Source organism: Eschscholzia californica, unplaced genomic scaffold, assembly GCF_041429995.1.
Source record: "Eschscholzia californica isolate CP2 unplaced genomic scaffold, dmEscCali1.0.p SCAF_1, whole genome shotgun sequence".
Taxonomy (NCBI): domain Eukaryota; kingdom Viridiplantae; phylum Streptophyta; class Magnoliopsida; order Ranunculales; family Papaveraceae; genus Eschscholzia; species Eschscholzia californica.
The window spans coordinates 59,977,384-59,997,136 of NW_028238198.1; the positions used below are offsets into that span (position 1 = coordinate 59,977,384).

Sequence of the window (19,753 nt, forward strand, 5' to 3'; positions counted from 1 at the left end):
AAGGCTTTAAACTTTTGGGAGTTTTCTCGCATCTGAGCTGTGAGTTCGACAATCTGAGTCGAGACATCGTTTGGTGAGGCTACCATTCCTTCTTCCATTGATGAGGTCGTTTGAGATGTTAGTTGAAGGGGCCCCACGGTGGGCGCCAAACTGTGGACGGTAGAAAATCACACAATTAATAGATCGTCGATTGGTGGGCCACCGACAACTTGGGCTTTAGACCTCGAGACGGACGAAGTTCCGGTTGGACCTGTAGACAGACAAAAACGAGTAAAACCGTGAAGTCTTGGGGACACCGGGATGGTGTCTTGCCAAGGGCACTCCGACGGTCAAGTCAGCAAACTATAAAAGATAAATATTAATCGATTGAATGTTGAGGGTGTCACCATGTTGTATCGTCGGAGGGTGGCTAGACTCGTAGAGTGGCCGGAGCTTCGACTCTACGAGATAGTTGGTCAGATTGATCTCCTGGAGCAGGTCGAGAGGTCGTCTCGATCAGAGATTCTAGATGATGGAGAAGTGGGATGTAACAAGGACTTTAGAAGGACTTTGATAGTGATGGAGCTTGAAGATATAATATCGTCGTCTAGAGTGATCCCATAGAAGATTACCCTTCAAGTCTTCTGGAATTTGAAGGTCGATTATCGTCGTCTAGAGCACTAATCAGAAGATACTAAAAATGACAGAGAGAAGAGTGTTCTGTAGTTTTCTAGTCGGTATTCCATGCCTTTGGAGTCTAAGTCTCCTTCTATTTATAGGTGACTGATGGACTCGTGGAGTCTATCAGATTCGAGATAATTGGGGTCGAGAGTGACTCCAAACCCTAAGGGAGACTCGTTCTTGACCGTCGATCTGTCGCTTGGAGTAACTTGAGCGTACGATTACGCCACCTCGACTTTAAACCCTTTGTAGTCCGAGATCTCCTAACGGTACTTAAGGCGACGTGGGGTTTTAGAGCGACTTCGTCAAATGAGTACGTGGCGAGGTCTCCGGAGTTGAGGTTGACTCGGTAACCGGCAGGCTCGGTTGAGGGCGACCAAGTGGCGCTTGGAGCATTATAACTTTTGATGGGTTATTGTTCGTCTAGATGGACGTTCACAAGGGCTTAGAGCTGTTTGGACCTTTAGTTGGTCGAATTCCACGTTTGGAGTGTCCAACTAGTAGGCAAGTGGGTCGGGCCCAAGTGATATTTGTTCGAAGTAGGCTCGGTCTAGGTGACCTTTAGACGAGGTGGGCCCAACACGATTTTTGACAACTACAGCAGACATGCCAGGAGAGTCAACATCCGGCAAAAGATATTCTGATACCAATCCATTGGAGGAAAGACCGATTGGTCGTAAACAAGCCAAAACAAGTGTAAGAGTTGGAGAACCATCCACACATTCTACTGCTTTAAAAACTCAGAATGATGGATATTGGGAAAAAAAAGATGAAGAATCCCAACAGAGAGCAACAACTTTGACGGAAGCTGTAAAGGTTCAACAAGAGACCCTAAGGATTCAACAAGAGTATCTACAAACAGATAAGGAACACAAGAACCGACAATATGGGATAGACTTATTGAGGATTGATGTTAGGTCTCTCGACGAACATGGTGCACAAATGCTTATAGCAGCGCGAGAAGCTTGGTTCAACGGTCAACCACGAGACCCAAGAAACCCCTTCTAGTTATCTTTAATTTTTCTATTGTTGTTTAGTCGTATTTAAGTTTAAATTTTTAATCAATTATTAGTTGTAATCGATGTTTTTTTAATTGAACTTTATTAATTAAATTGGGAAATTCCATTTTCAAATTTTCGGCCTCAAGAGAGGCTGAGTCTGGAGCTGAATTTTTGAGGCTGAGATGAGGCCAAAAATTTTGGGTGAAAAAGTAGTTTTTTCAGCCTAAGACAAACTGCCATTGGACTTGCTCTTATTGTTGTGCCGATATCAAAGTAATTATACGAAGATGGCCAAGAAGAACCGAAGAAGAAAAAAAACATTAGGATAGTCAAAGGGGTTGGGCGTCTGGGTAAGGGTGGGAATTTAGCCCGGAAGCCCGAAACTCGGCCCGGAACCCCCGAGTCCGACGAAGAAACGTGCAGCCCGAAACCCGACACGGGTAGTGCACACCCTGCCCGCCTGTAGATTGTGGGCGGGCTTGGGCTCCACCAAAAAAACCCTTCCCCGAGTATATAACCCGTCTGTTTAGCCCGAGTATAAAGCCCGTCTATAGGCACTCCCGAAATTTGATGCGTGCTTGAAATCTAACGGCCAGGAAAGCTGAAGTCTTTAATTCACATAGTTGGATCTAGGTGGTGGGTCATATAAATAAGACATTAACCCCCAATATCTTCAAAACCTAATCCCTCCCATTGCCACTCCCAAAACTTGTTTATCCACTGTATGTAGGGAGAGAGTGGGAGAGAGAAATGAGAGGTATATAGAGATTGGAAGAATTTATTTGCCAAATACCCATGTCCTTTGTCTTTGATTTCACCAAAATATATTATTTAATCTTCATTATGCATGTCTTGAAGAAGCAAGATGAACTTGAATCAAGCATGGTTGGTTCACAGAAGAGTAAAGATCGACATATGCAAAATTTCTTTTAAATCATGACAAAGTTTCTTTTGTAAATTTGATCATGTTATGTTTATTGTTATTTCTTCAAGATCCAATATTAATATGATATGATTTGTTTTATGAAGATCTGTAATGACAGTAACAACGACTACTCTCTTTTGAAGGCATTGCCATTTGAGAACCCATAATGGAATATCTTGCATAAGAGTATGAAAACTAATGAAATTTTCTTTTGGGTTATTTCCCAAATGGCCCCCAACTTTGTGACCAGCTTCCTGCCTAGCCCCCTACTTTAGCAAATATTCCCATATGGCCCCTTTTTCCGTTATCTTTAACAGTCTGTTACTCTCACTCCTCCACCTCATTTCCTCTCTCTGCCAAGTCACTCAAAATGCCACATCATCGTCTTCTCCAGCAGGGGTCGCCGGCCGGCGACCTTCAAACATAAAAAAAAAAAAAAATTTCCCTTTCTCTCTCTAGATCTGGTTCACCAGACCTTCAATGAAGGTCTGTTCGTCTGAACCAGACCTTCAATGAAGGTCTGTTCGAATCAGACCCGAACAGACCTTCAATGAAGGTCTGTTCGATTGAAACAGAAACAGACCTTCAATGAAGGTCTGTTCGATTGAAACAGAATTGTTCGTCTGAACCAGACCTTCAATGAAGGTCTGTTCGTCTGAACCAGACCTTCAATGAAGGTCTGTTCGTCTGAAACAGACCTTCAATGAAGGTCTGTTCGGGTCTGATTCGAACAGACCTTTGAAGGTCTGTTCGAATCAGACCTAAATCTGGTTCATGGTGAACCAGATCTAGAGAGAGAAAGGGAAAAAAATATTTTTTTTAGAGAGAGAGAGAGAGGGAAATTTTATTTTTTATTTTTTATGTTTGAAGGTCGCCGGCCGGAAATTTGGCCGGCCGGCGACCCCTGCCGGAGAAGACGATGATGTGGCATTTTGAGTGACTTGGCAGAGAGAGGAAATGAGGTGGAGGAGTGAGAGTAACGGACAGTTAAAGATAGCGGAAAAAGGGGGCCATATGGGAATATTTGCTAAAGTAGGGGGCTAGGCAGGAAGCTGGTCACAAAGTTGGGGGCCATTTGGGAAATAACCCTTTTCTTTTTTAATATTTTGAAATGAACGACCCTGTACCCGACCGCCCGAAACCCGTGAAGCCCGTCATGGGTTAATACCCATGACAAGCTTTGTGCAAAAAAATTTCTAATTTACCCGGCCCGAGTCCGCCCGCCAAGTCTGTTAGGCACTAATATTCTCTACCCGAAACACCCGAGCCCGGACTTAAGGTGCCCATGGGCGCCCGAGCCCGGCCCGATTTCCACCCCTACGTCTGGGTGTCTAACACACGTCGTCCTCGGCGCGAATAGCAATTTCGCCATGTGCCTTTAGCGGCTCCCAAGAAAAAAAAAATCTCATATATAAGTATACTAGGGTATATCCCGTGCCCTAGGGCACGGACACTTGTATCAATCAAATGTACGAAATTTATTGTTATATTTTAGGGTTGAGAGAGAGAAAGAGAGATTTTTATTAGTTATTATTGTTTTGTATTATTTTATTTTGTTTTCTCTTAAGTTAGTTGTTATTTTATTGAAAGAGAGGGAGAGATTTTAATTTCTTTATTTAACCCTTGAAATTTATTTTGTTTCTTTTTTTCTTAAATTAGTTATTTTATTTCTAAGAAGGAAACGATTATTGTTTTTTAAATAGGTAAGTTTATTTCTACGAAGGACTATATTTTAAATTTTGAGAATGACTTCTAGACAATATCCTTTATTAAAAAAGGATATTTGTCCCAGTCATCGTTTTCCCCTTCTGTTTTATATAATAGACTAGGGTATATCCCGTGCCCTAGGGCACGGACACTTGTATCAATCAAATGTTACGAAATTTTTTGTTATATTTTATTGAGAGAGAGATTTTTATTAGTTATTATTTTTTTGTATTATTTTATTGTTTCTTTTATCTTAAATTAGTTGTTATTTTATTGAGAGAAAGAGAGAGATTTTAATTTCTTTATTTAACCCTTGAAATTTATTTTGTTTCTTTTTTTCTTAAATTAGTTATTTTATTTCTAAGAAGGAAAGGATTATTGTTTTTTAAATAGGTAACTTTATTTCTACGAAGGACTATATTTTAAATTTTGAGAAGGGCTTCTAGACAATATCCTTTATTAAAAAAGGATGTTTGTTTCAGTCATCGTTTTCCCTTCTGTTTTGTTATATAGATTTAACCCTTGACATTTATTTTGTTTCTCTTTTCTTAAATTAGTTATTTTATTTCTACGAAGGAAAGGATTATTGTTATTTAAATAGGTAACTTTATTTCTACGACGGACTATATATTAAATTTTGAGAAGGGCTTCTAGACAATATCCTTTATTAAAAAAAGGATGTTTGTCCCACTCATCGTTTTCCGTTCTGTTTTATATAATAGATAACCACCGAGAAAGCCAAGGAGAAAGCAGAAACCAGTTCCCTCGCTTTTCAATGGACTCGAATGAACCAACACCGGCGCCAATGGCAACGGACTCAACACCACCAGCACCACCACCGCCGTCATCAACACTTCCTCAATCTTCAACCACTCCGGAGACACCTGATATACCATCCTCATCTTCAAACCCTAACCCTAATGATACTAAGACTAACCCTAACCAAAGCATTCAACCTTTAACACCAATCCAACACCTACAACAGCAACAGCAACAACAACAACAACAACAACAACAACAATCATCAAATCTTCAGCAATCTCAGATTAGGGCACCCATCAGTCGGATTCGACCACATCAACCTTACTCACAGTTCCCTGATCAAATTTCTTCGCTTCCCTCATCTTCTTCTTCTTCCTCTTCAGTTTCTGCCTCTCCTATGCAGAGAGGTGGAATCGCTATTGGGGTACCGGCGACCCATGCAAGACCCCCAACACCACAATCCCCATCTTTTTCTTCTTTTGGCTCTTCGTCCTTCAATCAGCAATTTGGTGGATTGGGTCGTTCAGTTAGTATGCCTGATTCTATTGCTAGTTCAAACCCTAATCAGGTGAAATTTCTGTATCTTTGATTCCATTTTAGCTTATTATCAATATGGGTAGGAAATTCAAATTTGAGTACATTATTTCAAGTGATTTATGGCAAAATGTGGGTTTTTGTTGTTCTAAGCTTCTGGTGGAACCTCCTATTTTGGAGTTTAAACTGTAGGTTTATCTTATGTATGCTGATAATTCCAACTCCCTAGTAAGAAACCAGACTAGAAATGGGTAATCCTGATACTGATAAGATTACCCATATATAGTGTGTCAATTCTTCCCCTGGGTCATCATTAATGGGTTTCGAGTTCAGGCGGTCCATTTGGTTCAAATACCATTAGCTCGATATCGTATTTGCATTTCCTTAGTGTATACAATTAAACTGGTTCGCTTTAAAAATATATTTTCGGAGGGTCTTGTTTTCCTAATCTTGGCTTGATAGTTGTATAGGAAATTCGAGTATGGGTGTCTTATAGGAAGTTAAATTTGTATATGTTTTTCTGTAAATCCCATCTGCCCCTTAGCCTTCGTGTTTGAAGAACTTAAACTATGGATTTATCTGGGAAATCAAGCAAATAGTTCATAAGGAGGTTCTGTTTTTAATAACATGTAATCTTTTGTTGATAACGTGTGATCCTCTATTCAGGGAATGCAGAATATGGGGGGTATGATGAGTCCACTTAGTGCTGCTTCTCAACTTCGTCCAAGTGGGGGTTCTTCACATTTTCAACAGAGAGCTGTTCAGTCCTCGATGAGACCCCAACCTCCCTCGAACAACCAAACTGTAGCAGCTCAAGTGAGTTTTGTACTTCACTTTCTTTTCAACTATTTTACGATTTTGATTACCAAGTACCAATACCGTTTATGAAAGTTATTTTCTATCTATGTTTTCCTGTATCCTTAATTGGCTCTTTGAGGGACGATTGCTATAATAGTAAGATTGGCTGCTTACAAATAATCTGATTAGATTTTGATTTGACACCTTATGCTACACTCTATGTTCGATCTATCTAAGTTTAAGGTTATATTATAATCTTTGCGGCCCCTGAACTGCATTACCATTACAGACCGGGTCTATGAAATCTTAACTTGTAAGGACCATTTCTCACAATGTGAGGCAATAATCATTGAATGATGGATGATCTTACATGTTGTTGCAGTAGTTCCTAGCTTCTTCACGTCATATACCTTGTACAGCTGCAAAAAAAAAACACGGTTCCCTTTCATCTATTAGGTGTTTAGTTCTATGCCCTGGACCAGCTAAAGAAAGTACCATTTTATGTATGGAGATCAAGAAACAACACAGGGTAACTAATTGTTCTCTCTCGGTCCCTGTATGATTGAAGTGATGTTAGTTGAGAACGTTGTATTGGTTTAGAAAATAACAATACCTAGGTTGCCTTCCATTTGTGTCTACCACCTTCAGCACTTTTGACGTTACCAACCACATAGAGAAAAAAACGATCAAGCAATGAAAGACCTCTTGATCTGGTCAAAAGAACTACAGAAGTGATTTATATCTATGTACTAAATGTTCTGTGTGGAGTATTTTTACTCTGAGCCTCTGAGGCTCTGAGCAACAAATTGTTCTTCCCAGATATGACACTATTTTGTTTTTGTGGTTATGTAACTTACAATATGTCATATTTTGTCTCTTTTCCCGTCAGAAGTTTCAAGGTCAAGGATCTCAAAGCTTACTAAGACTCTCATCTATTGGTAGCGCGGGGTCTCCATCACCTGGCACACCAACAGGGGGCCAACCTCACACTCAGCCATGGATGTCAGCTACCACTCCAGGGAAACAAATGCCACCACCTTCTATGCCATCTCCTTCATTTCGGCAGCAGATGAAGCCCCAGTCATTGCAACAAAGATCACATCTTCCTCAGCAGCACCATCATCCATTGTCAACAGTTTCACATCAGCAAATGCCATCTGCTTCTCAGCAACAACAGCAACCTTCGCAGTTGAATCAGTCACAAGAGCACTATGGGCAACAATTTCCACCACCAAGGAACCAACAACACTTGCCACCTCAACCAACTTCCATGAGGAGTTTGGGGCCAGGAAACCAGAAATCTTCTCTCATGGTTCAATCAGGGCCAGTCAACTCAGTAGTCAATGTGGATCAAGAGGAGCCAACTAATCAGATTCTGAGCAAGCGAAGCATCCACGAGCTAATAACCCAGGTGATTGACGAGATTCTTATTCTTATATCTAAATGAGGTTGTGTTAGTCCTGCTTACTTTGAAAGAACTACAAAATCTTCTAGTATGTTTAATATCTGCATGCCAACTCCAAATTTCCTAATTATTTTTTATACCTACCTATGTTTCTTTACAGATTGATCCATATGAGAAGTTTGATCCTGAGGTGGAAGATATTCTAGTGGAAATTGCTGAGGATTTTGTCGAATCTGTGAGTAGTTTAACCTTTATGTTTTCCTTATCTTCACAAGTTCCAACTTAGCATCTTCACTGTTTGTGTTTCAGGCGCCTTGCTGGTGCCCCACATCTTGTCCAACAAGTGTCGGTTTATTCAAATTATTACCTTGATCTTTTATTTGTTTACAAACTTATATTTATTTTCTCTATTTTGTAAATTGTGAAGACGACTACATTTGCTTGCTCACTTGCTAAGCACAGGAAATCAAGTGTGTTGGAAGCAAAAGATATCCTTCTACATTTGGGTTAGTAATGTGAATCATCTTTCATAAGAATTTCATTTCTATAATATGCTATATAACATGACTATTTGATGTCCTTATTGTTTTACTTAAATACAGAAAGAAATTGGAATATGTCACTACCTGGGTTTGGTGGGGATGAGATAAAAAACTACAAGAAACCGGTAAGTTTTCTCATTAGATTAGTTTACTCCGGCGCTATGTAGTTGGTCTCGGTCTCGGTCCGGCCGAGACCGAGACGAGACCGAGACAGGCCGAGATTCTCGGTGAGACAGCAAATATAGAAACTTCAACTTTCTCTCTAGAATCACCTTCTTCTTCTTTGAAACTTCTTGACTTCTTGTATTCTTTGCTTCTTCTTAGTTCTTAATTCTAGTTGTACTATGTATTATAACTTAATTTCTGTATAAGGAAATCCCAATCTACTAAACTTTTGAAAGTTTCTAAAGAATTTATTAGTTTCTCTCTAAGGCATAAACCCTAAATATTCTATATAGTATTATTGCTGTTTATATTAGATACATTGGGAATATAATAAGTAGTTAAGATTTGAGAATATAATAAATAGTAGTACTTAATTTAGGTCAAAGAGTTTTCCAAAAAAAAATCTAAATATTTGGAAGTTGCTATCTCGGTCTCGGGGCTCGTCTCGGTCTCGGGTTGTCTCGGCCAAGCCCTAACTCGGGGTCTCGTCTCGGTCTCGGGTTGTCTCGGCCAAGCCCTAACTCGGGGTCTCGTCTTGGGAGAGGGCCGAGACCGAGACGAGACCCGAGTTTCTCGGCCGTCTCGGCCGAGACCAACTACATAGCTCCGGCGTGTCAGCATCATAAGCACATTTAGCTATTGATTGATTTTCAGAGCTGTCTATACAGTAATTTTTTTTTTCTTCCGCCTGAAGTTTATTATTTGGTTATTGCAGTTCACAAATGATATTCATAGGGAACGACTTGCAGCGGTATGCTCTGGTTCTCTCTTTAGTTTTATATCTATCGAAGTTGTTCTTATTCTAACTGCACCATAAGATAAAGTTCATACTTTTCTGTTTGAATTTGTACATGTTCAAAGAAAGGTCAGCTCAACAAGGGTTTGGTGTTTAATCACAAAAACTTTTTCTGCATCTTCTTTCCTAAAAAAAGAATATACGATCTATAATTTCCACTGAAACCCATTTTACTGTTGTTATCATCTCATCTATGCCATCTCTCTGGCAGATTAAGAAGTCAATGATGGGATCGGATGCTGCATATCCGAGGAGCACTGTTGGACAGGCCACTGGAAGTGGAAAAGGTCATACGGCGAAGGCTCCACCTATAGGCTCTCCAAAGGCACGAGATATGCCATAAGTTAATTAACATCTTCGAAGAAGTTGCATGTGAATTTGAAAACTTGTTTATAATCTTGAGGTTTGTTCTTGGCTCAACTCTTAGTTTTCCACTCCTACCATCTTCAACGTCGCTTGAACCTCGGAAAAGAAGAATCGAAATTGCTTATTCTTTGTTACATCAGCCATGATTCATATATCTTTTGTTAATGCCCAAGTATTAAACATGGGATGTTCTTATTTTGATTTAGCAGGTGAAACAAGCTAAGAAGATGATCTAGAATCACAGGTGATGTTTATTTTTTTCCCTTACAAACTAACTTGTGAAGATTGAAAAAAAAAAATAGAAGCCTATTGTTGTATGTTCTGAAAAAATTGTTACAAAATTTAGGAACTCCGCTTTAAAGCCGTTGTAATATCTACCTAAATCATGGTATTCTTTAATTTTGCTGCAGATATATCCGGTTCTCTGATTTTTGGTTTTATCGATCTTGTTATTTTCTGTATACGGGTTTGGATATATTACAAAGGTCATCATTTTGATCTTCACTAAAACGGTCGTTTCAAATCATCATCTCGATACTGAAAATGGTCATTTCAAATCGGTGTAGATATTCGAATTTTTAAATCTAATGGATTATTAATGAGTTTCGGGTTTCTATTAAGGAAAAAAAAGAAGTTACGACTGACGTGAGTGATATTTTTGTTTCATTATTGTGAAATGGTAGCAACCCAAGATCCAAAAGGGAGGTTGCAAATCATTAATGGCCATTGCCGTATAAATTACCAAGGAAGGAAAAGGTTGCTTGAATTTTGAAATGTATAGCCAAGTTAGGACCAAATTTGCTTAGGTCAGGTAAGAGAAGATAAACGGTTGTTCATGAAGAAGTTGAAGAACCAAGCAGATAAAAAATTATAAGTAAATAAATGATAAACCTGGATCAAATGATGTTTTTCTAAAATTTACAAAAATGATTGTTCGTATATGAATTTGGCTGAAAGGAGATGATCGTCCAGGTTTTGCCCCCGAGTTCTCCCTCACGATTGGTTGTTTATGTTGGATTTTAACCTATTTTGATCAATACTAGAATAGACTACAAATCTAAGCCTACTTTATATATGTACGAAATCAACGGTCTCTATTTTCAAGTCAATTTTTCTCTCTCATTTTTCACTCTAAATGAGTTGGTGATTCTCATCTAAGCCTGGAGTGGGTTTACTTCATCAAAAAAAAAAAAAAAATCTAAGCCTGGAGTGGGTCTAATAGTTTTTTCTATTATTTTTTCTTTTTATGTATAACTAGAGTATATCCTGTGCCCTAGGGCACGGACACTTGTATCAATCAAATGTTAGTTATATTTCAAAATAGGTAACTTTATCTCTACGAAAGACTATTTTAATTTAGTTATATTTTTTTGTTTCTTTATCTCTACGAAGGTCTTTATTCTTGCAAATGTAACAACATTTTATTGTTATATTCTGGATACCCTCATTGTTTTGTAATTTTTTTTTTCCCCCTTTTTCTTAAATTAGTTATTATTTATTGAGAGAGAGAGAGGTATTTTAATTTCTTTTTTTAACTCTTGAAATTTATTTTGTTTCTTTTTTTCTTAAATTAGTTATTTTATTTCTAAGAAGGATACGGTTATTATTTTTTAAATATGTAACTTTATCTCTACGAAGGACTATATTTTAAATTTTGAGAAGGGCCTCTAGACAATATACTTTATTAAAAAAAAAATGTTTGTCTCAGTTATCGTTTTCCCTTTTGTTTTATTATATAGATTTATCATTTTTTTTTTTGGAAAATATAATTTATCATTGTACAACTTAAAAATTGGAATTATTGTTGGATGAGGCAAGCTAAAGAATCTCATATTAAGTTATAAGTTCTTTTCTTATAGTTAGAAATCCGTTTATTTCTCAAAAAGAAGAAACAAGGTTGAAACTCTCAAGCATTAGGAAGATAACCAAAGAAAATAGTAATCAAAAAATGGGCGTTTGGTCCAAATAATGGGGGGGAAATAAGCTAGTCGTCCAAAAACGGCACAAAATTCATTTCCAGTCCTTTGTGTCAGAAATCAGGCCAGTTTTCCTTTTTATTTTTATTTTTTCCCCCTTTTACCCCTCCGATTGGAAACCGGGATTAGTTAATGAGGGAATGGTCTTTGTCAGGTTGATTTGTAAGGGAGCATTTAATTCCCAGCCATGATTTGACCTTAATGTCACCCTCCATCTCTCTAAATCTTCCCTCCATCTCTCTAAATCCCGCCAAATCATCCTTTTTCTTCTTTCTCTCTGTTCATTCCTTCTCAAAACAGCTTCATTCTCTCCATTTTTATTCCAAATTTCAAATTTTTGGCGAAATTTGAAACTAAAATTTCGTATCCCGCCCATCAGTTTGAAAATAATTCATTTTCTACCTTATTTATACCTTAGATGAAGTTAAGTATCTTACCCAAAACCATTAACTTCAATGCTTAACAAAAACCATTATCTTCCATTATCTTCCTGAGTCTTCAATGCTATCCTAAATAGTTCACCTGATGTTTTCTGTTTTTCTAACCATTAATGCTATTTAAGATCCACCAAACCAAATAAGTCCTCACCCGTATTTTGTTTCTGATTTTGCAACTACATAATGGATAGTATTGCACAATGGTCCACCTCTTCAAACATAGGATCATTCACGTAAGTAGTTCGTTTGATATTTTTAATGTTATTTCTTCATCACTGATGTAACTGTTTTCGGATTATTCCTCTTTTATCTTTTCTGTTTTTGGATTCTTATAACTGGATGAGTTCCCTATGCATTTAGGGTGGTAAATTTTTCAGTTTCCTCTAAAGTAGTAAGTTCCCTAAGCCTCTGTAGGTGCATTATCCAGTTTCCTCTAAAGTCGTAAGATGTCCTGTCCCATGTATATGAGTAAATTCACAAGTTTTCTCTAAAGTAGAAAGTTTCCTAAGCTTTTATGTGTGTGCAATATCCAGATTCCTAATAACTTGGTAAGTTTCCTAAGCATGTATATGGGTAATCTCAAAAGTTCCCTCTAAAGTATGTATCTAGGTAAATTGTCCAGTATCCTGTAAAGTAGTTAGTTCTGTAACCGATTTAACTATTATTGTTGATGTGTACATTATTATGTTGTTAATAAACTATCCGGTTTTTACTAAATTAACTTGTTTCCTGCTCACTTATGTAACTATGTTCGCACTCTAATATTTTTTGTGTTTTCCATGTTTCAGTCAAATGCTTTTGAATGTTCAATCCACCCCTCCTCTCTGGTGAATCAATCATTATGTTACTTTGTTTAGATTTTCTCCTTTTCTTTTTAAAATGACTAACTCTTAAGATGATTACATGAACTAATCAGTGTGGACCGCGAATTTGTCTCTTCCACCTCGGCTTCTGTAGCAGTAGCACAGGATGAAATTGTTCAACATGAAATACATCGGTACACTCCCTAACTTCATAACAATTTATATACTTTACTGGTAAACCGTACAATTTTCACTAAACTATTAAATTTCCTAATAGTCTGTGTGCTTGAAGTTATTTACCTTAGGCGAAAACTGTCCAGTTTCTTATAAACTACTAAGTTTCCTCATCACATATGTAAATGTTTTCGTGTTCTTATTGATTTTTCTGTTTTCCATGTTTCAGTCAAACGCTTTTGAATGTTGAATCAACCCGTTCGCTCTGGTGAATCAATTTTTATATGACTTTGTTTAGTACTTCCCTGTTGCTTTTTCTAATGATTACATAAGCTTTGTTTTCTTGAACTACTCAGGGTGGAGCGCGACGTTTTCTGTCCCACCTCTGCTTCTGTATCTGATCCACGTGATGGAGCTTTCCAACAGGAAATACATCGGTAAGTTTTCCAGTTTCTCATAATCAATTCAGTTCCTTAAGCATGTTTATGGGTAAATTGCCCAGTTTCCCGCAAACTGGTAAGTTTCCTAATCAGTTCTTAAGTTCCCTAAAAATGTATTTTAGGGATTTGTCCAGTTTCCTAATGTATAAGAATTTCCCAAACCTAGATTGTGCTACTTAGTTTGTGGATACATTCTCCCCTAACTTATAAACTCCTAAGATCCCGTAGCATGATTCGTACATTATATTGTTCCTAGTAAACTCTATAGTTTTCCGAACACTAGCTTGTGTCTTGTAATTCTTCAGATTTTGGAAAACTTGTACGTTTCCTAATAACTTCTTAAGTTCCCTATGTCTGAATTTTGGGAAATTGTCCAGTTTCCTATAATATAATATTTTTCCTAAAAAACCTATCGTTTCTTAAAAATTATCTTGTGTCCTGCAGTTTTCCAGAAGATTTCCTCTCTCCCTCTTTAACAGGTCATGCTGATGCATCTACTGCCCTCGTTAGGAGTGAACCTCTTCGATCAGATAGTTGGCCGGAATTTTTTACATCCATCGGGCAGGAATTTCCTGGGGGTGCTCCTGCGTTTCGACAGGCGCTTAGTCGATATTCCATAAAACATGGATTCAATTATAAATTCCTAAAGAATGATCTATCCCGTATAACTTGTGTATGCAAAACTTCTAGTTGTGGTTGGACCATTCATGCGGTTGCTCCTCTGAAGTCCCGTTCCATGTTTGTTCTGAAAGCTTTCAACCCTGTCCATACGTGTGATGATTTTGTATTGTCTTCTCGTAAACCTAGGCTGTCAACAGAAGCTGTCAGCCAGTTAATAGCTGATGACATCCGAGAGAATCCTACAAAGAGTACCAAAGATATTATAAGATCATTTAAAAAGGATTATGGTATATCTCTTAGCTACTATTATTCATATAAAGCTCGGAATGCTGCTATTTCTTTAACATATGGTGAAGAAGAGGATTCATACGGTAAGCTCCAGTGGTATGTGGATGCACTATCTCGGTCGAACCCAAATAGTCACATTGATCTTCAAGTTGATCCAGTTTCCCGTCGTTTTGTTAGAATATTTATTGCTCTTGGAGCAAGTATTGAAGGCTACAAGCACTGCCGACCGCTAATATTTGTTGATGGTACCTTTGCCAAAACTAAATACAATGGATGCATACTTGCAGCTGTGGCAAAGAATGGGAACGATGGTAAGTACTTCCTCATATATTTTTCCTTAAACTATATACTTTTTTGAACAGTAGCCGGTTTCTGAACACGTTCTTATTTCCCTAAAACTACCTGGTCTTGCCCCTACTGTATATGAGGAATGTATTTACTGTTTCATTGCAGGATTTTTTGTGGTTGCTTACGCCGTTGTTGATGTAGAGAATGATACAAACTGGACTTGGTTTTTCTGCCATTTGTCGCAAGTTGTTCCTAGTAGTCCATCGTTGACGTTTATGTCGGATCGCCACCATGGTATTATTAATGCAGTTTCCAACATATTCCCAGAGGCCCACCATTCATTTTGCGTTTGGCATTTACGCAACAATTTGAATGTACGTGTCAAGAATGGCGCAAAGAAGTCGGATTATTTTCAGTCGCTAATGTTTAAAGCGGCTCGGGCGCTAACTGTATCGGACTTTCAAAAGTACACTACAGAACTTGTTGTCATGGGTGGAAATGGTGTTCAGTCGTTTTTGTACTCCGTCGATCCAAAAAACTGGGCGGATGTGTATTTCCCGGGTAATAGGTATGGTTTAATTTGTTCTTCTCTATCTGAGTCTTTCAATTCTTGGATAAAGGACGAGAGAGTTCTTCCCATTTCTGTCATGCTCGATATGTTGCGGGTTAAAATAATGAACATGATGAACGATCGAAGGATTGAATCGGCCTCCTGGAACTCATTCTTATGCCCGAAAGTCAATGAGACAATGAAGTCCAGATTTAACGTTGCTTGCAGTTGGAAGTGTCTTCAATCAGCTGAATTTAAATATGAAGTTATGTCGAACCCCAGCCACTCTGTTGATCTTGCTAATCTGACTTGCTCATGTCGTAAGTGGCAAGTTCAAGGTATTCCGTGTGAACATGCTATCTTGTGTATTAAAGTGCATGGAGGTGATAGCTCAAGGTTTTTTGATCCTGCTGTCACAACGGAAGCTTATTGTAATACCTACCGTCTTTCCATCAACCCTGTCCCTACTTTTGATGCACCAAAATCATTCGATAAAGACAACATGATACTTCCTCCCTTAACCAAGAAGCGTCCAGGGAGACCACGCACTGTGAGGATTGAAAGTTCAGGGAACTTTCGTAAAAGACAGAGGGTATGCGGTAGATGTAAACAACTCTCCTACCACAACAGTGCTTCGTGCAACCAACCTATTTGATGTGGGAAAATATCTTACCGGGCACTCTACAATTTTGAATAGCTTCCACAGTGTTGGTGTTTTTCAGATTATGAAGAGAGCCTGTGTTTTTGTTGACATTACAATGTCCCTTTTTTGTGAATTCTATTTTGTGTCCAGTAAATTGGGTAATGTATTGGAAATAGAGATGTTTTCTGGAAGCTTGTAAAATTTCTTTTTATATGGAGCAGAATTTAGTTATTTAGCTCAACCAAACTGTTATGTTCCGGATTCCATGTTGTTTACAGTACATCAGTTAATGTATTCGACATTGAATGTAAGACATTTATTAAGTGTAAGGACTGGGAAAATTACGTAGTTTTCTGAAAACTAGTGAGTTTCCTAAAAATGAATTATTTCCCTAACTTAGTTTGTGCTTCTTAGTTTGTGGGTACATAGTTCCCTGAGTATGTATGTGGGTAAATTACACAGTTTTCTGCAAACTAGTGAGTTTTGCTAAAAATGAATAATTTCCCTAACTTAGTTACATTCTGCAGTATCTTGTAAACTCGTAAGTCTGAAATAGAGCTATTTATCTGGTAAGTAAGTGTATTATTTCCCTTTTTCTGCAAACTAGTAATTTTCCTAATTACTTCTTAAGTTGCCTAAGCATGTATATGGGTAAGTATAAGAATTTCCCTGTTGTGCTACTTATTTTGTGCGTACACTGTAAACTCGAAAGTTCCCTAAGTATTTATGTGGGTACATTCTCCAGTATCTTATAAACTCGTAAGATTTAATTTAAGTCATTTATTTAGTGTAACATTTATCTACTAGAGCTAGTAAATGTACTGTCTATCTGGTACCTAAGTTCATTATGTGTTCTCGCATTGTTTTTGGTTACTGGAAAATTTATTGGTTTACCAGAAACTAAGAAATGCACCAGAAACTGATGAATTTATGTGTTCCCGCATTAGTTTAAGGATTTCTGTTGTTGAGTCTTCTCAGTTATAAACCATAACTGTCACCATATAATCCGTTCGTAAGTAACATGAACAAAACAACACATAAATATTGTTCTAACGTTAACAAAAATCAGATTATCCAATTTTTAGTTTTCTTCTGCAATTTGGTTTCTCCATTCGTCCTTTGATTCGTCCAAGATTAGGTATGTTACTTCTGCCCTCAATCTCCTTGCTTCATCTTCATATGCTTCCTTTTGTGAGCACTTTACAGGGTAATTGTGCTGGATGCTTTGTTGAAATATTTCCTTCATCTTTAGCATCACGTATAGACCACAATCTGGACTGTTGGATTTTAAAGTTTGAGCAAGATAATGTTAGTTTCAAGTAAGGAATAACATAGTTAATTAATGCACCAAAATTTGCCCTCACCTTTCCCCTTGTTGGGGGCATTCAACATCTTTAATGTATGGGATTTTTTGGTCAATTTTTCCCCTTCCGGACTTCATCTTTATCATCTTTTCTGCCAGGATGCGCGCCAATTCTTTTGCATTGTAGTTACATCTGTTTGCCAGTTCCATGTCCCGATATAAGGAGTTGAAGTGCGTCCACTCGTTCTCCTCAAAATCATACACCAACAAAGTCCAGTGATGGCCCTCGAAAGAGTCATCTCTGTATGGTGTATTAAGTGGAACGCACAACTTGCTCGTATGATCTTTGATTAAGTGTTTTTCCATCCTTTTATCTAAATTCACTTCGATTGTCTTCTGACTGCGCTTCTGCCTTATCAATGTCTGCAATTGTGTCATGTAAGTTTACTAGTCAATTCACAGATCCTATTCAAATGAATTATAGTAATGTTTAGGAATCTTACAAATAGCAATGATGATAGGAACAACACTTCACGGTCGAGGTTGGTAGATGAGAACATTAAGTGGTCTTCAAACCAATCAATTATCTGGGAATCACACCCTCTGTTCATCATCAGTTCATCTAGATCTTTTGCCCTTAGACAGTGTTGCTGGTCCTTGTTCCAGACATCCAGGCTGTATAAAACAATGTAGAACACATTAACCACAGAATAATTTACCAGAAACTATCTTGTTTCTTGACCACATACTTGTTTACATTTAACCTAAATGTGTACTAGACACTGACTAATTTTCTGTCGGCCAAACTTATAACCAACAAAAAAATTCTAGAGAGAAAAGATTATACCTTGTCCATCCATACTTCATGAATTCTTCCATCAGAGTTTTTTCAGTTTGTTGCACATAAGGCCACAACCCCCCTTTTCTCCAGTCACTCAATTTGACATGGGGTTCTTTCTTTAGTGTAATCATCTCCAAGTCAATGACCTGTACTTCACTGCCACCTCCTTTTTCTGTTTTTCTCCTCACCCTTGGATTATTTTTAATCCTTTTAACAAGTGATGTTGGGACCGGAGATGACCCTTTGTTCCCTTTTTTGGAAGCTACTCTTTTTGGAGGACTGACATGTGGTGATTCAAATTGTCTCATGTCCGCAAACAGTTTTGACACTGATTCTTTTCCAATTTCAGCAATATTTTTGAATTTATTGTTCCCTGCTGTACTCTCTTCACCTTCTTTAACCATCATGGAAGACTTTTTGGGAGGAGTCCACTCAATTATTTGAGTCCCGAGATCTATGTTGAGATCAAAACTAGGACAGTCGTCTATTTCATCCAACCTCCTCCTTACATTATTATCTATAAACAAAACAAAGTTCGTAAGTTACCAAAGTCAGAATGTGGGAACATTGTCCAGTTTGTTCTAAATTAGTAAGTTCCCAAGGCATATATGCTTGTGAATTTTTCAGTTTCCTAACAACTTCGTAAGTTCCCTAAGTATGAATGTCGGTAAATTGTTCAGTTTCCTATAAACTATCAAGTTCCCTAAGAATGTATGTGGGTACCTACCTCTTCCTTTTGACAGATCCTTTTCCAGTGTATCTGCAACCCACCATCCTTCCTCACTTGACAAATTCACTTCTACCTCCTCTTGATCATCTTTATAAATTGTAGACAAGAAGAATAATTTGAAACTTTAATTTGAGGATTATTTGTTAAATTATTCAAATTAATTGTGAAGGGAAATTATTGTTTGCCTTGGTTTTGTTGAGCATCTCCCTTGACCTTTGCTTTTTTATTATCGCTTTCCTCACTCTCCTTGCTTTTCTCGCTTTCCTCTCTTTCCTCTCTCTCCTCGCTCTCCTTGCTTTTTTCGCTTTCCTCGCTTTTCTCTTTTCCCTCACTTTCTTCGCTTTTCTCGCTTTCTCCGCTTTCCTCGCTTTCGTCCTTGTCATTGCTATTGTCTGATATAACTTCAATGTAAACAACACTAAGTTATTTTCCAGACATTGAATGACTTACTATGAATGTATAAATTAACTATATATCATAAAAATAATAGTTTGCCTGGGTTATTCTCAGCATCTCCCTCGATATCCTCGATTTCCTCTCTTTCCTCGCTATCCTTGCTTTGCTCGCTTTCCTCGTTGTCATCGCTACTGTCTGATATAACTTCAGTGTAAACAACACTAAGTCATTGCCAGACATATAATAATTTTCTGAGAATATATAAATTTACTAAGTATTATCAAAATTCTGTTTATCAGAATTTCAACACCTTAAAAACCTTGAGCATTAATACTTAAAACTTGCCAATTGTTTACTACTTCTTGAATAAGAACATAAATATTTAAAACATTGGAACATTTGAAATTAGTGTTTGCCTTTTTTCGCACCCTTGGTTTGACCTTTGCCTCTGCCCTTGGTTTGACCTTTGCCTGTACTCTTTCTTGCAACCTTTTTTGGTTCAACTTCAACCTCCTCTTCCTCACTCTCTTCCTCTTCTTCTTCCTTTTTGTCTTTCGACTCTTCTTCCTCACTGTCCTCATCATCTTCTTCCTCACCCTCAT

The 19,753-nt window shown here is 37.7% G+C and overlaps 2 protein-coding genes and 1 long non-coding RNA gene across 7 annotated transcripts; 2 read left to right on the forward strand and 1 right to left on the reverse strand.

Moving 5' to 3' along the window:
- Positions 1–3,907: 3,907 nt before the first annotated feature.
- On the forward strand, positions 3,908–10,099 carry TAF12 (TBP-associated factor 12). 5 transcript variants are annotated; one of them, XM_086654431.1, is made up of 10 exons: positions 3,908–4,001; positions 5,016–5,623; positions 6,256–6,405; positions 7,277–7,798; positions 7,953–8,027; positions 8,220–8,298; positions 8,395–8,459; positions 9,215–9,250; positions 9,507–9,698; positions 9,871–10,099. In XM_086654431.1, the coding sequence occupies exons 2-9, from the start codon at positions 5,069–5,071 to the stop codon at positions 9,636–9,638; spliced, it is 1,614 nt and encodes a 537-aa protein (XP_086510557.1). In that variant the 5' UTR covers positions 3,908–4,001; positions 5,016–5,068; the 3' UTR covers positions 9,639–9,698; positions 9,871–10,099. The 5 variants fall into 5 exon arrangements, with proteins under 5 accessions (XP_086510557.1, XP_086510554.1, XP_086510556.1 ...); XM_086654428.1 differs by lacking the exon at positions 3,908–4,001 and having other exon boundaries at positions 5,011–5,623; positions 9,871–9,905; positions 10,072–10,099; XM_086654430.1 differs by lacking the exon at positions 3,908–4,001 and having other exon boundaries at positions 5,011–5,623; positions 7,280–7,798; positions 9,871–9,905; positions 10,072–10,099.
- A 4,114-nt stretch (positions 10,100–14,213) lies between these two features.
- Positions 14,214–16,023, forward strand: LOC147567928 (protein FAR1-RELATED SEQUENCE 5-like). Its single transcript, XM_086670237.1, has 2 exons — positions 14,214–14,711; positions 14,854–16,023. Exons 1-2 carry the CDS (start codon positions 14,228–14,230, stop codon positions 15,891–15,893), a joined length of 1,524 nt encoding a protein of 507 aa, XP_086526363.1. The 5' UTR covers positions 14,214–14,227; the 3' UTR covers positions 15,894–16,023.
- A 1,353-nt stretch (positions 16,024–17,376) lies between these two features.
- On the reverse strand, positions 17,377–18,068 carry LOC147567929 (uncharacterized). The gene is made up of 3 exons (XR_015230905.1): positions 18,032–18,068; positions 17,688–17,859; positions 17,377–17,607 (listed from the first exon to the last, which is right to left on the reverse strand). It is a non-coding gene; the product is annotated as an uncharacterized LOC147567929 (long non-coding RNA).
- Between the last annotated feature and the right edge of the window lie 1,685 nt (positions 18,069–19,753).

Bases quoted from the DNA above. Each gene is read 5' to 3' on its own strand.
- TAF12 (XM_086654431.1), top strand. From the start codon at position 5,069: ATGGACTCGAATGAACCAACACCGGCGCCAATGGCAACGGACTCAACA. The intron at 8,028-8,219 runs GTGAGTAGTTTA...TAAATTGTGAAG, and splicing joins CTGAGGATTTTGTCGAATCT to ACGACTACATTTGCTTGCTC. The intron at 8,299-8,394 runs GTTAGTAATGTG...ACTTAAATACAG, and splicing joins AGATATCCTTCTACATTTGG to AAAGAAATTGGAATATGTCA.
- LOC147567928 (XM_086670237.1), top strand. From the start codon at position 14,228: ATGTTTGTTCTGAAAGCTTTCAACCCTGTCCATACGTGTGATGATTTT. The intron at 14,712-14,853 runs GTAAGTACTTCC...GTTTCATTGCAG, and splicing joins GGCAAAGAATGGGAACGATG to GATTTTTTGTGGTTGCTTAC.